General features: G+C 46.2%; 1 protein-coding gene across 1 annotated transcript; it reads left to right on the top strand.

Moving 5' to 3' along the window:
• The first annotated feature begins 1,759 nt into the window (after window positions 1–1,759).
• Window positions 1,760–3,094, top strand: LOC145104896 (uncharacterized). Its single transcript, XM_079042060.1, has one exon. It carries the CDS (start codon window positions 1,760–1,762, stop codon window positions 3,092–3,094), a length of 1,335 nt encoding a protein of 444 aa, XP_078898186.1.
• The last annotated feature ends 11,527 nt before the right edge of the window (window positions 3,095–14,621 follow it).

The following is a 14,621-nucleotide window of genomic DNA, read 5'->3' on the forward strand; positions in this document are numbered from 1 at the left end:
ATTGTAGGAAGGTTGTTTGAAGGAGTGCTCCCTTGTAAGGGTGCAATGCACTCTCTACCGCACCCAGGGGGCGGTGTTTGTGCTTATGTGGCAAGGAGAGTGCGGTCCAAGACGCACCCACTCCCTCTGGTCTAAGAGAGCTAGACCCATCCTTAAATTCTCTCTCTCTCTCTCTCTCTCTCTCTCTATATATATATATATATATATATATATATATATATATATATATATATATATATATATATATATATATATTGATGACGTGCCTAAGTCAGCACGGAAGAGACACGCCTGCCCAAGATACCTGGCGCCCCGGCCGAGCCAAGAGGAGCGGGCTCAGCGCCTGCCAGCGCCCCTAAGAGCAGGGCGCCCCGGCGAAAGGCTCACGCCCGCCAGAGACGTTCTCAGTGTCAAGACAAAGGATACGGTCAAGCGACAAGGCAGAGGGTCAGAGCATTACCGCCAAAGCCAATGGCAGTACTCTGACATAAAGAGGCGCACAACCCTCCAATCATCACCTCTGACCTTGTCCCCTAAAAGCGATCTTGTCTCGTACGGACGAGCAGGATCGCTAGGTATAAAAGGGCGCACTCAGGAGCCCTAAAGGTAAGCCACCTTCTCTAAGAGCAATCTATCTTCTAACACCTAAAACCGCATCTAACTAGACCGTCGGAGCGTTCTTCCGGGAGCCCCCTCCCGGGAAATGGCTGACAGCTGTTCTTTCGTGTGGCCTTGCAGATACCTTCTAACACCAGACCAGAAAGCAAACGGAAAGTCAAGGTCTAGGTCGCATCATTTGGCGCCATCCGTTTTGTGTGACGAAGAACGAAGCAAAAACCACTGTTTCATCAAAATCAATGGCGTTTGACGGCGGCAACGGGGTTAAGGGAATACAGAACAGCCCTATACGCTCCATGACACCGTTGGACGACGTACCGCCACCCATAACGGCCACCAATGAACCCACCGGCGAAGGAATCTCTATGCTAACTACAACACCCCCGATAACCCAACAGCTAGCTCGACCACCTTTCTCGCTGCAAACAACAAGCATAGAGGCCATCATCCAACCGCCATTCCGACAACCGAGGCCACCTATGGGGACGGTACCACTAGCCACACCTTTGCCGACGCCGTTAACATTCCAGCCAACGGCGACACAACTCTCAGTAAACCAAACGTCACCCTTTTTTACCCCGATGGTACAACGCCAGCTTCCCTTTTTTCTAGCGACGATGCCAGCAAGCCAAACACCAAACACCCAACCGCCACCCCACGTGTCACCACAGAGCCAGATACCGACGAGCACACCCCTGATGCTCCTGCCGCTTGCGCAAACCATGGTAGCACCACCATTGTTTCCTCGCCTCTTGACAGGCACATGGGGTGAGCCTATAGCGACCACCCACACAAGTCAACAGTAGCCTGCACCAACGCAATCCCTGGCTCAACCTCAACTTACACACCCGGGATACTCACTGTAGTTGCCGTTCCAACAACAGGCTTTCTATGGTCCTAACCCAGGATACCAAACGTTCTACGGTCACCCGAGGCACAGCCGTACAACACGCCCCACCAGTATAATGTACAGGGCTCGCTAACCATCCCCACTCAAGACTGCCTGTCACAGAGCGTCACATCTCCGTTTGCCAAGGAACTACTGGATTATAAGATCCCAAACACAGCAAAGCTCCCCAACTTGAAAACTTACAATGGTACCACCGATCCGGACAGTCATATCGACACATATGAATGGACAATGACGTCGTTAAAGCTAGACGAGCATTTCTGGTGCACATATTTCCCAACGACGGTAGATGGAAATGCAGGCACGTGGTTCAAGATGTTGCGCCCAGGTAGCATTTACAACTTTGGCCAACTAAAATATCTTTTCCTCACCAACTTCATGCAACTGCAAAAGTACAAAGGCGATTCCTATTCCATCATCGGATGTAAGCAAAAGGAAGGGGAAAGCGTAAGAGAGTATTTCACACGGTTTACAAACGCCACGTTGGACGTACCGGGTCATGACGAGGGTCTTATAGCAGGAGCTTTCACATGGGGACTCCTCCCCGGTCCTCTGTCACAGAAACTCATGGGCAAAAAACCACAGACAAGAGCTGAGCTAAAGGAAAGGGTGGAAAGATATTTAAGACAGGAGGAAGGCGAAGCAGCAAAACAAGCATACTTATACGCCATGGCCGTCAAGCGTTCTAACCCAACCTACACAGAAAAATCAGGGGGAGGCAGGCACTTCGGACGAGGAAAGAGACCACTGGCTCGCTTCAGACCGTTCGTCAAGGATGACAGACGGGGTCGTCGTCCAGACGTATATGTGGTTGCGGACAAGCAGCAAGAGAGAGCACCAAAAGGACGGTACTGCGAATACCACAAAAGCAGAATACACGACACTACCAACTGCTCGGTCCTTAAAAAAGAAATGGAGGAGAAAAAGCTCAAGGGAGATCTTGTGGAGATAGCACGCAGCCTGTGCGCCAAGTTTGACGCAGAAAACGCCAAAGGAGCTCCGAAAGAAGGTACTCAGCCCAAAGAAATATTCATGATACGAGCCAAGAGAAGCAGACACGAGGGAACTGCACATCAGGAGAACCTAACGCCCATGACACAAGAGCTCACATTCTCAACACAAGATCCCAGACCCGAAGGCTGGACAGGTGATAACCCCCTCATAATACAGGTCTCTATTAAAGACGTGGTCATACACAGAGTGTATATCGACACAGGTAGCTCCACGGACATCATCTATGAGCATTGCTTCCGCATCCTCCCAGACAGGTGGAAGGACGGCCTGAGACCTACAACGGGAAGGTTGGTCGGATTCACGGGGCACAGTCTATGGCCGCTAGGCATGATCCACATCCCCCTTACACTGACTAGTCACGACAAGCAACGAAGGAAAACAGTCCTGGTCGATTTCGTTGTGATCCGACATTCAGCAGAACATAATATCATTATGGGAAGGCCAGCCTTGCTCAAATTAGGCGCGATTCCATCCACAATGCACGAGATAGTGAAGTTCAACACTAGCGGAGGTCCGACCACAATCCTGGCCACACCACCAAGACAACTGTAGTGCTTTACGATCATGCAGCCAGCCGAGATAACAAGAGAAACCAAAAAAACGCGGGGTGAATCGGCATACGAGAAAGAGGTGGTCAACGAAGAACACCTTGATCAGACAATCAGCATCGGTCGCAACCTTCCGGGGCACACCAGGCGGGCACTCGTCGATCTCCTCAGGCGATACAAGCACATATTTGCGTGGACTCCCATAGGTATGGTAGGAGTAGACCGGAAAATCATTGAACATAAACTCATGATTAAACCGGGTACAAAGGAAGTTAAACAGAAAAAGAGGGTTCAGGGGGGAGATCGTAACAGGGCGATCAACGCGGAGGTGGCTAAGCTGACGGAGGCGGGGATCCTGAGGGAAGCAGTTTTCCCAACTTGGATAGCCAATCCTGTCATGGTGCGAAAGCATGACGGATCATGGCGCATGTGCATTGATTTCTCCGACCTTAACAAGGCATGCCCTAAAGATTGCTACCCCCTCCCGGAAATTGACCAGAAGGTAGAATCACTACAAGGTTTCAATTTAAAATGTTTTCTGGATGCGTATAAAGGGTATCACCAGATCCTGATGAGTAAGGACGACGAGGAGAAAACAGCTTTCTACACCGACCATGGCACATTTTGCTATACCAAAATGCCCTTTGGTTTGAAAAACGCAGGGGAAACATACCAACGTCTGGTCAACTCCATGTTCTCAAGCCAGATTAGGAGAAACATTGAAGTATATGTCGACGATATAGTCATTAAAAGTGAGGATGAGGTAAAAATGTTGCAGGATATTGAAGAGACTTTCAAAACGTTGGAGAAAGCAAGGATGAAGCTAAACCTGAGCAAATGCACGTTTGGATTGGAAGAAGGCCAGTTCCTAAGATACTATGTTACCAGACAAGGCATCCAGACCAACCCAACAAAAGTGGACGAGTTCATGGAAACACCACCCCCAAGTACTCTAAGGGACGCGCAAGGCCTGGATGGGAAAATCACGGCGCTCAGTAGGTTCATCTCAAAGTCAGCAGAAAAGGCTATACCGCTATTCAACACATTGAAAGGCTGTATCGAGAAAAGTAATTTCCAGTGGACAACGGCGGCAGAGGAAACACTCCAAGGAATCAAGGAAGATTTACACAAACTACCCACGTTAGCTAGCCCCATTCCGGGTGAGATATTGCAGGTATACCTCTCGACTTCAGCCGAAACCATATCCTCTATACTAGTTGTGGAAAGAGAAGGGGAACATAAGCCAATGTACTTCGTGAGCAGAGCGTTACAAGGCCCTGAACTTAACTATCCCACCCTGGAAAAGCTGGTTCTAGCGCTGATCTATGCTGCGAGACGGTTGAGACGATATTTCCAGGCCCACCAAATAGAGGTCCTGACAAATTGCCCGATTAAACAAATCTTGCTCAAGCCCGAAACCTCAGGAAGACTCGCAAAATGGGCGATCGAATTAGGTGAACATGATATTAGCTACCGGCCAAGGACAAGCATCAAAGGGCAGGCGCTGGCAGATTTTCTACCTGAAGTCCCAGGGGAAGGAGATTAATCAAAGAAGGAATCATGGCGGTAAAAGAAATTCCAGAGGGAAATAGAAAATGGACGTTGTATACCGATGGAGCGTCCAGCAGGGAGGGCTCGGGGGCTGGCCTAATCTTAACCAGCGCAGAAGGATAAGAGGTTACGTATGCCCTCCGTTTCGACTTCCACACCTCAAATAATGAGGCGGAGTACGAGGCATTGCTTGTCGGCCTACGCTTGGCCAAACAAATGGGGGCGGAGGCCGTAGCTGCGCTGACAGACTCAAGACTGGCTGCCAACCAGGTTAATGGAAGCTTCGAGACAAGAGACAAAAGAACGGAAAGATACGTTAAGACAGTGCGACAGCTTACCAAATCTTTTAAGGAGTTCACTATCAAGCAAATCCCAAGGAGCGAGAATAGGAGAGCAGACGCCCTAAGCAAACTAGCGTCGACATGTTTTGATCACTTATCAAAGAAGGTTTTGGTCGAAGTGCTCAAGGAAAGAAGCATAGAGGAATGGCAGGTAAGCACACTCACGACAGCGGGACCCACATGGATGACCCCACTAATAGACTACCTACAACAAGGCGTCCTACCTGATAGTCATGACGAAGCCAGAAGAATTCGCATAAAGGCACCTTCATACGCTCTAATTGAGGGGGAGCTATACCGGAAGGGGTTCACAACCCCATGGCTAAGATGCGTGGACGAGATTAAAGGGAAAGAGGCGTTGCGGGAAGCACATGCAGGTCAAGCAGTTAATCTGACCTTATTTCCTGTGGTCTTAGGGCAGAGTCTATTATTCGACAGACTATTAGATCCTGTTCTGTGTATAATTTGCATGCATAAGGCAGCAGGCAGCGAGGATGGATGGATGGGGACAACATGAGTGGTGGTATGTGAGCCGAATGTTTGATGATAGTTCATGGGACGGAGACTACCCTAGGGTAAGCCTAGGATGAGGATAGCGACAGGTGTTACCTGCTTGCGGGGTGTATGTACGAATAGACTGTCTTGTCTGGTGTATGCTGGTTAGATTTACCGATTGTCTGAATGCTGTTTGCTTTGTGCTTTGTGGGACTCTTGATGATGTGAGTTAGCTACTAAGTGAATATGCTAAGTCACATGGGACACATGCCGGATAATCTCATAGCGATGGACTTGACCCTATTGTGCAGCTCTTGTATGAGTCCAACCGTTCTAGGGATGAGTCTTTTACTTGAAGGATTATTTGATCTCTGCTACTTGTGGCTATATTCATGAGGTAGCTAGTTGACATTAATGGGATTCTTTCAGCACCTGAGGGCAGAGTGAGGTTGGGAACCTAGGAAAGCCTAGGATACGCTCCAGTGAGCTCAGTGGGTCGGTTTGATGAAGTTGGGAACCTAGGGGGAGCCTAGTAGGTGCTACAGTAGAGATCGTCGTGTTGTGACTCAGAGGATTCAGGAGGATTGCTGAGGAAAGTATGGATAGGTGTGGAAGGTAGTATTGGGCCCGTACTACTGAAAGCACAGGATCCATACTCGAATCGGTGAGAGTCTTGGAGAATCTAGAAACTTATGGGAAGGAGAATTCTTGGGTACGCCTTGATCGTGGGAATAGCTGCTTCGCAGAATGGGGATGAGCGTGCATGAGTAGAGCTCCGGTGGTGGGCTAGTGAGCGGAAGGGCAGCCAGGATTTCGAGTTCGCCTTAGATCTCTTGTATCGGGCGGCAAGGGTTGATTGTGCGATTTATTGCGCTTTGGGGTTTGAAACTATGTCTTGGGAATAGTTTATAGTCAGTTTAGAGCAGAGGTTGCTCCAGCTACTGTAGCTCAGCCGTTGGCGATTGAGCTGGTGAGGGTGTCGGGGTGTGAGACCCTGAATGATATGGATCTCAAAGCCGAGGTCGGAAGATTGATTAGGAGCACCTCAATGAGAGAGGTTCAGGTCAGGTGAATTTATTGGAGGGTCTCGAGCGGAGACCCAAGAGTTTGGATAAGCTTTTGAGAGGCCAGTAGGGTCGGATCTAGTGCAACGCTTGCAGAAACTACGCGATGAAGTTTCGTTCCAAGGGTTTGGAATGTCATTGGGATCGGAATGAGGTGTTACATTATGTTCTCAGGGTGGTCGAGGTATCACAGGGGGAGGTGGTCAGGATTCCTTGAGATGTTTGCAGATATGCTATCTTCGGCCATTTCCGGTGGATATCGGGTATTTGTATCGCTTGGGAATTGTGATAAGTTGGATCTCAGGTCGGTTTTCTGTTATTATCTGGGTTAGCAAGGGTTGTCATATGCCTTTTAGCATGTCGATGAATCTTTGAGAGATCTTTAGACGAATATATCTCGCGGAGCGGATTCCGCGTGTACCGTGATTGCTCCGAGTCATTGTCGAAATCTGTTTAGTGATCTGGGTTGCTACGGGTGTAGCAGGTTTAGCCACGTCACCAGGGACTATCCATAGGGGTCAAGTCTGTTATATTGTCGTTATGGGCAGATGGGTGACAAGGAGGTCGACTACCTGACGACCAGGGAGGAGCAGTGAGTGCACCTGCTCCAGTTATCTCGGGGTTGGTTCGAGGGATTGTACGAGGGAGTTATGGCTAGTTTTCAGTAGCCTTAGTAATTGTGTTTGGAAGAACAACCGGGATTACCGAGGGAAGAGAGAACTATTGCTGAGGTTTTGGTTAGACCATCCGACCTTTGGACTCCGAGATCTGAGGGTGATATTAGTTTGAGCAGCTTGAGTCATTAGCATTGTTGGGATTCAAGGAGTGCTAGCTGGTTTTCGGGAATCATGTTGTTTTGGGAAGGGTAATTCCTGGCGTTCTCGCTTTGTTAGGCACCGGCCGTCAGCAGATTGATCATTGGAACGAGAGAGGGTTTGGGAATCCTTCAATTCTCATGTGCTGAGCGGACTTAGTTGAATCTAAGTGGGGGAGAACCATTCTGATATCCAGGATGGAAGCGAGTGTGAGACGAGGATGCGTTTCACATCCCCATTGGGGGAGGAAAGGCGGCTTTAGGGGTTGACTGAATATATATCGGGGGATGGGAGTTCGGGAAACTCCCCACCATTTGAATCGCGTCTTCTTGACGTCTTATAGCAGGCTTCGGGGGAGGGAACTAGGTAGTGTTCCGGTCAGTATTTGAGTTCAGTTGGGAGGATAAACCGCGTGGGTGCTCGACGTTGAGATATGTTCAGATTGATAGGTGAACAATAGGGCCATGGCAAACGATCATGTGGTATGAAAGTGTTGTAAGACTATGGGGGAGTCGTAGCATTCGCGAATTCTTTTGGGAGATTGGGGCTAGAGTAGACCAGTTCGCAAGGTTGTGGGGAAGCCGCAGCTTAAGTAGAATCAGGATCAGAGATGATTATTCGATCGGTTGTCCGGGGGCGAGCCCGGATGGTTATGGGAATTCGGAATGGAACTGGTAGAGACCGTTGAGTCAAGGGTTTGGATATCGAGTTGCAGGATCTTGTGGATAAGTGGTACGTGACACAGGAGGGCTACGACTGGTTAGTCCTGATATTTGATCTCTTGGGGAACCTGGTGGTTGGACCGGGTGCGAGACTGGTAGTCTCGGGGATCAGCTAAGGGTATCCATTTACCGGTCAGGTAAGGGATATCAGAAGTTATGGTGCATAATGGATCTCGAGGTTGTAGCGGGGTATCGACCCTTTTCGGAAGGGACTCCGAATCAGGGTTTGCGCATAATCAATACAAGATTTTGTTTCAACGAGACGAGATTTGGGAGCATAAGGATGCCAAGAGCATCAAATGTAGGATACCAGGGTAATGAATGGGTTTGGTTCGATGGTAGCTTAAGCCATCATGATGTGTCTCGAGTTGGTTATGTCAGTAATAAGGCCACGACATGTTGGAAACAGGAAACGGCAGGTCGGAAGGAGAGCAGGTATGATGTAAAACTACAGTTATTCTAGTAGCATTCACCTTTGCGTCGGATTCAGTGACGACAGGTTGTCAGCCTATCAGGATCGGATGGATCAAATGGATGGAAGGAGCCATGAGTAGCTGTATAAGTAGGCCAGTTATTATCAGACGAGGTATCCTTCGGAGATCATGTGGGACTGTTGTACGTGTGTACTGGGTCCGTGATCAGGTGGGTGTCCGGTGTTTCGGATAGTTGGCAAACAATTTGGGACCATGCAGGTACCGGTTGGTCTTCAGGAAAGCAACTATGTGGCAGCAAGAGGAGTTGGAGCGACTTCAGTGATTTGGGGTCCGTGTGTGGAATTTCTTGTTATTCGGTAGCCGCAGTTTACCGGTGATTTTGTCCTTTTGGAAGCCTCAAGATATGTGGGTGTAAAGTATTCTATTTAGGCTGGTTTTCTTGGGGTAATCGGTTCGATGATGATTCGATGTGGGCAGTCTGTCAGAGAGACATACCATCTCGCAACTTCAGCTTTCAGATGGAACAGATGTGATCAGGTTGCAAGGAATTCGTTCATCTTCGGGTTCTAGAACCCAACGAGGGTTGGTTTCAGTTCCCTTGGGAAGGCTGTGGTTCTCGGGTTTGTGGCTGTGTTGCTCAGGTTGTCTGGTATGACGGGGATGGTGATGCATGATTTCGAGGACGAAATCTAATTTAAGTGGGGGAGAGTTGTAACGCTCTGTTCTGAATTGACTCCTAGTCTGAGGCTGTGGCTCGAAGGTCGGTCATTATAAGGATTATGGTTCTTGGGAAGGTAAGACCTAGGCTCATTTGGGTGCGGGTGATGTATTAGAAGTGATCCGGGTGTTCGGTTCGTGTTTTGGAGCCTATGGGTATTTCGGTAAAGTGGCAGTTCGGGCTTTTGTGGAAAATGGATTTTTGTTCGGAAGGTCTTAAGAAAGGTTTGAGTTGTTAGAAGTGTAGAGCTTCTCGTCACCTTTCCATGGGTATAAGGATCGTCGGAATCGGGCTTATAACGAAGGAGTTATGACCTTTGGAAGTTTCGTGGTTTTCAGGCTTAGCCGAGTACGCGGGGCGTACACAAGGAGTACGCGGGGCGTACTAGTGAATAAGGTAGTACGTTAGGCGTAACTTAGAGTACGCTGGGCGTACTGACCAGGATGGTCGCGAATGTTCTTCGGAGTACGTTGGGCGTACCCTATGTACGTTGGGCGTACTCCAGTCAGATCAGAACCCTATTTTAGGGTCTTGGACTCTATTTAAGCCCCTTATCTCATAACCTAACCCTACTATCTTCAGCCTCCAGCCCTCTAAACCCTAGAAATCGTCATATATCATCCATGGTGACATTTTGAGATTATGGAGTCCACTTTTTTGGGGTGTTTGATCCATTTTCAAGAAGATGGAGTTTGATGCAAAGATGAGAATCAAGAAGGAGCTTATGGATCTGGCTTTTAGGGCTTATTCTTAGCTTGATGAAGTTATAAAGCTTTGAACTTGATCATTCATCTCTTAGATCTACCATTTTTGGGTTTTAGTTCCTTTTTGGTCCCAAGGATGAAGCTTTATGGTTCAAATTCGATTCTTAGACTTGGGGTTGCCACCCTTGATGCTATTTGAGTCCCTAAGACAGAAATTTGCCATCTTGAAGGTCTTAATGGGTTCATGCATGAGTTAGGGTCCCTTTTATGGAAGTATAATGCCATTTTTGGAGTTTGGGTTTGTTTGGGGCATACAAACTCACCAAGCCAGTGAATTTATGGGTTTAGACGTTAAGTATAGCTCAGATCTGTGTTTTGGACTTGTTGGATTAAGTATTAAGCACTTAATGGATTTTGTGCATGAACTGTTTGTACGCTGGACGTACTATGTAGTACGCTGCGCGTACAACCCATTTTCCCATTACGCTAAGCGTACAAAAGAGGTACGATGGGCGTACGCTCTCAGGAGGATTTGAGCCTTAGTGGACTTCGGACCTTTGGGCCCTAATGGTTTTGGGCCTGGATTTGCTGATTATTAGGCCTGAATGTATCTTTGGGCCGATATTGGAATAGTTGGGCCTATTAGGCCAGGGGTAAAATGGTCATTTTACCCCATGCATGGATTAAGGATTATGGTATGAGACCCAATTGCTAATTGGGTATATTGATTGGTAGTGACAGCTTGGGAAGCTGATGGGGCAGCAGCCAAGGAATTCATGCGGGAAGCTTCTGCAGTGCAAGGTGAGTCTTCTCACCATACCAATGGGTCTAAGGCACCAAGGCCGGCCCATTTTATGTTATATGGTACACTAGCTGTAGTAGAGATATGTGGTATGATAGTTAGCTTTATGCTAAGTGGTATGCTAGTGATTATATGATATATGTTATGCTAGTTGTCTTTGTGATACTTGCATGGAAGACCCCGGGGGGAGCCCGTGGCATTGGATGTAAGACCATGTGGGGTAGCCCATGGCATTCCTAGGTAAAGACCATGTGGGGTAGCCCATGACATTGGATGTAAGTGTAACATCCCAACCGTCAGGTATTATTAATATTTTTCCTTTTAGACTTCACGATTGAAGGTCTACTCGACGAGTTGGCGCTATGACTCGTCGAGTAGCAGCGGGCCAGGACACGCCAATTAATGAGCGACTCGTCGAGTCGGCATGGGACTCGACGAGTAGGAGGTGGCAGTGGAAACCCTAATTTTCAGGGTTTTTGCACCCTATATATTGGACCATTAGCGCCCCCCACTGTCCTCTACCACCCTCTTGAGACCCAGAAACCCTAATTGCTGTGAGTGAGAGCTTGGAAAGTGTTTTGGAGCTTTGGGAAGTGACTTTTGTGAAGGAAACTTGTAGATCAAGAGGCTAGCATCAAGATTTTCGTGTGGATCCAGAGTCTACTTAAGTTTGGGCACGTTTTGGAGGTAACCAACTGTTACCTTAACCTCTTTTTCTTCCAGAATCATTCATATGTGAAAACTAGGGCTTTCTTTAGTTATTCATGAAGGGATTTTGGTATGAGAGCTAGATCCGAAGTTGAAACTTTAGATCTGAACCTCTTTTGAGTCCTAAGTCCATAAAGTTTCCAGCTTTTGCAAGGATGAGACTCTCCTATGGTGTAAAGCTCCATTAGAAGCTTAGATTGGTCATTTAGAGCCTTTAGGGCCTTGCATGTGTGTAAAGTTTGCAACATTACGTGTTAAACATGCCTTAGAAGCTTGGATCTGTAATCTGGAACCTTGGCATGGCTTAAAAAGTGTCTGCATGGATGAAGGTCTGCAAGGACTCGGCGAGTTGCATAGTCAACTCGGCGAGTCATATGAAGATGGTCGTGAACTCGTCGAGTTGATGAACAAACTCGCACGAGTCCGTTGAAGATTGCCTTGAACTCGGCGAGTCGTTCGAAGACTCGGTGAGTCGGCTAGGGTTTCTCCCAATTCTTGGACACGTATGAACTCGGCGAGTTAAAAGGGAACTCGACGAGCCAATCAAGGATTTCACGACTTCTCGAGTTCAGGAAGGACTCGACGAGTCGGTGAACTGCACTCGATGAGTCGAGTCAACATGGACTGTTGACTTTGACTGTGGACTTTGACTTTGACCAAGAATTGACCAGTTGACTTCTGAGGGTATTCTGGTAATTTGGAGATTTATGAAAAAGGGTCTTATGGTAACTATAGGTGGTGGAATTCGTGTTGGTGATCCGGGAGTTGAGCTTTCTAGTTTCAGATGACAGTTGCAAGGTGAGTTATCCTCACTATACTAAGGGGTCTAAGGCACCAAGGCCGACCCATTGGATATGTTATTCTAGTAGTGTTAGATGTTGAGTATAAGTTAGTGTTGCATGCTAGTAGTTATGTCAGTTAGGTAGACCTGTAGGACTACTTGTGATGTTATATGATTATTGCATGCTCAGTGGTTATGTGGTATGTTATATGTTATGTGGGATGGGTTGAGGTTGTACTGCTCCGTGCGGTAGCCAACAGACCTTAGGAGCATTCCAGTTACGGGCTAAAGGGAGACTCGTATTGTGGGCTCGGGAGCATTCCAGTTACGGGCTAAAGGGAGACTCGTACTGTGGGCTCGGGAGCATTCCAGTTACGGGCTAAAGAGAGACTCGTACTGTGGGCTCAGGGGTAATCCAGTCTGTGAAGCTGGGGACCCATTACATGTTTTTCAGTTTGTTATGATATGTTTATATGAACTGTATTCGGTATTTTGTGGGAACTCACTAAGCTCTCGGGCTTACAGTTTCAGTTTATTGTTTCAGGTACATCAGGGGACCGCGACAAGGCGAAGGCGTGATCGTACAGCTCCTCATGTTTTGTCTATGTTTCTGGGAAAACTCTGATATTATACATTTTGAAAACAAAGTTGTAATGATTTTTAATGGTTTGAAATGTTTTTAAAAGTTTAAATTGGTTTGAATTTTTGGGTGTTACAGTAAGACCATGTGGGGTAGCCCATGACATTGGATGTACATGTGGGGTAGCCCATGACATCCTTACAGGTTTATGTATTGTTGGGTCTGGTGTTGCGTCTGTGGGCTCAGCTATAAGTCCATTTAGTTAACCTGGTTTGGGCCTGTCCAACCGTGGATAAATATTAGGGTTAGAATATAAATATTGCATGCATGTATAGCTTTATATGAGACGGTTCTGATTAATTACTGGTATTGTAACCCTAGCACACCTCTACAGTCGAAGTTCTTCATCGAACTCTTCTAAGGTGTGAGTTATTAATCATTCGACACCATTGATCCATTCTTGTGTTCTTTACTTGATTAAATATTGTTTTTCTGTTTGGAATCTATCGATCTACAACTCAAATATTCCAACATGTATGCTTGGCTTATGTGATATATTTAGCTTTATAGCTAATATGGTATGTGTTATGTGGATTGTGTGTGTGGGGTATGCTCTGGGGGACTCACTAAGTTTCATGCTTACGGTTTATAGTTTTGGTTTCAGGTATCATCGATTTGGAAATGAAGAGCTCGGATTGATCGCAGTGCACACACCTATGATTTCCGCAATGAATGATTTTGGGATGAACTCTGATAAATGTTTTACTTAATGATGATTCGAAATAAATGATATCAATGTTTTAGCTATATTAAAAAAATGAAATTTTTACCCTTGATTTTTGGGTCGTTACACATAGGTAATAAATTACAAATTTGGTTACTTCCAACACCAGAAGACCCATTTCCACCCGAACGATTTTCCCCGACAAATCGATGAATACCACTTTCCATAACATGATTAACAACAAACAATTGTATTGTGTTAGGAGGCATACTAGTAACAAAACTAACAAAATATCTGATATCACTATCGTCACGAATCCGCATAACTATATTTGATCAGAAACATTGAAAAGATAAACGTATGTGATTAGTGTGTAACCTGGACTTTGAGGCAACCAACATAGTTAACACATCGAAGTTGATATCATTGCTTATATCTACACCATTACATGTGTAGTCTGGAGCAATATATTGCATAGATCCCTCGATACGCTGCCATTGCCCTCCACTAGAAACTGGCACTCGAAAAATACTCATTCCAGAACGTATAAAGAAAGTATCAAACACACAAATATATTACATACATGAAACAAAACCACACAAATACCCCTAATTTTACCTCTCTGGAACAACACTCCAAAATGTACGAGCATTCCAGAGTACGGTCCGTAATTCACTTTTCCATTCCGAAATGTACGAGTTGTCAGATTTCAGATCCAATTCCTACTAACCACCACCATAACGAAAATAAATACTTTGGAATATCGTATTCCGGAATGAAAATAAATACTTTGAACGACCCATGTCCGGAATGATGTTACGTACTCCAGAATATGATATTCTGGAGAGAGCGGTCATTTCTCAGAAAAATAAAAAATTAAAGTGGTTATTTTTATTTACAAACTCATTTATAAGGGTTAAACAATTTCCGTAAAAGTTATCTAATTATATACCAATAAGTAATATTTAAAAAGAAATTTGATAAAATATATAAGTTATCTAGTTATATACCACACAAAAAAAATATGTAAATATAAAAGTTATCTAGTTATATATCAATAACTAAAGAGCTTTTTAACTCAATAATATCGTC

The sequence above is a fragment of the Lactuca virosa genome, chromosome 4 (assembly GCF_052849685.1).
Source record: "Lactuca virosa cultivar CGN04683 chromosome 4, Lactuca_virosa_CGN04683_v6, whole genome shotgun sequence".
Classification (NCBI taxonomy): Eukaryota; Viridiplantae; Streptophyta; class Magnoliopsida; order Asterales; family Asteraceae; genus Lactuca; species Lactuca virosa.

Coding starts and splice junctions, on each gene's coding strand:
- LOC145104896 (XM_079042060.1), top strand. CDS start 1,760: ATGACGTCGTTAAAGCTAGACGAGCATTTCTGGTGCACATATTTCCCA.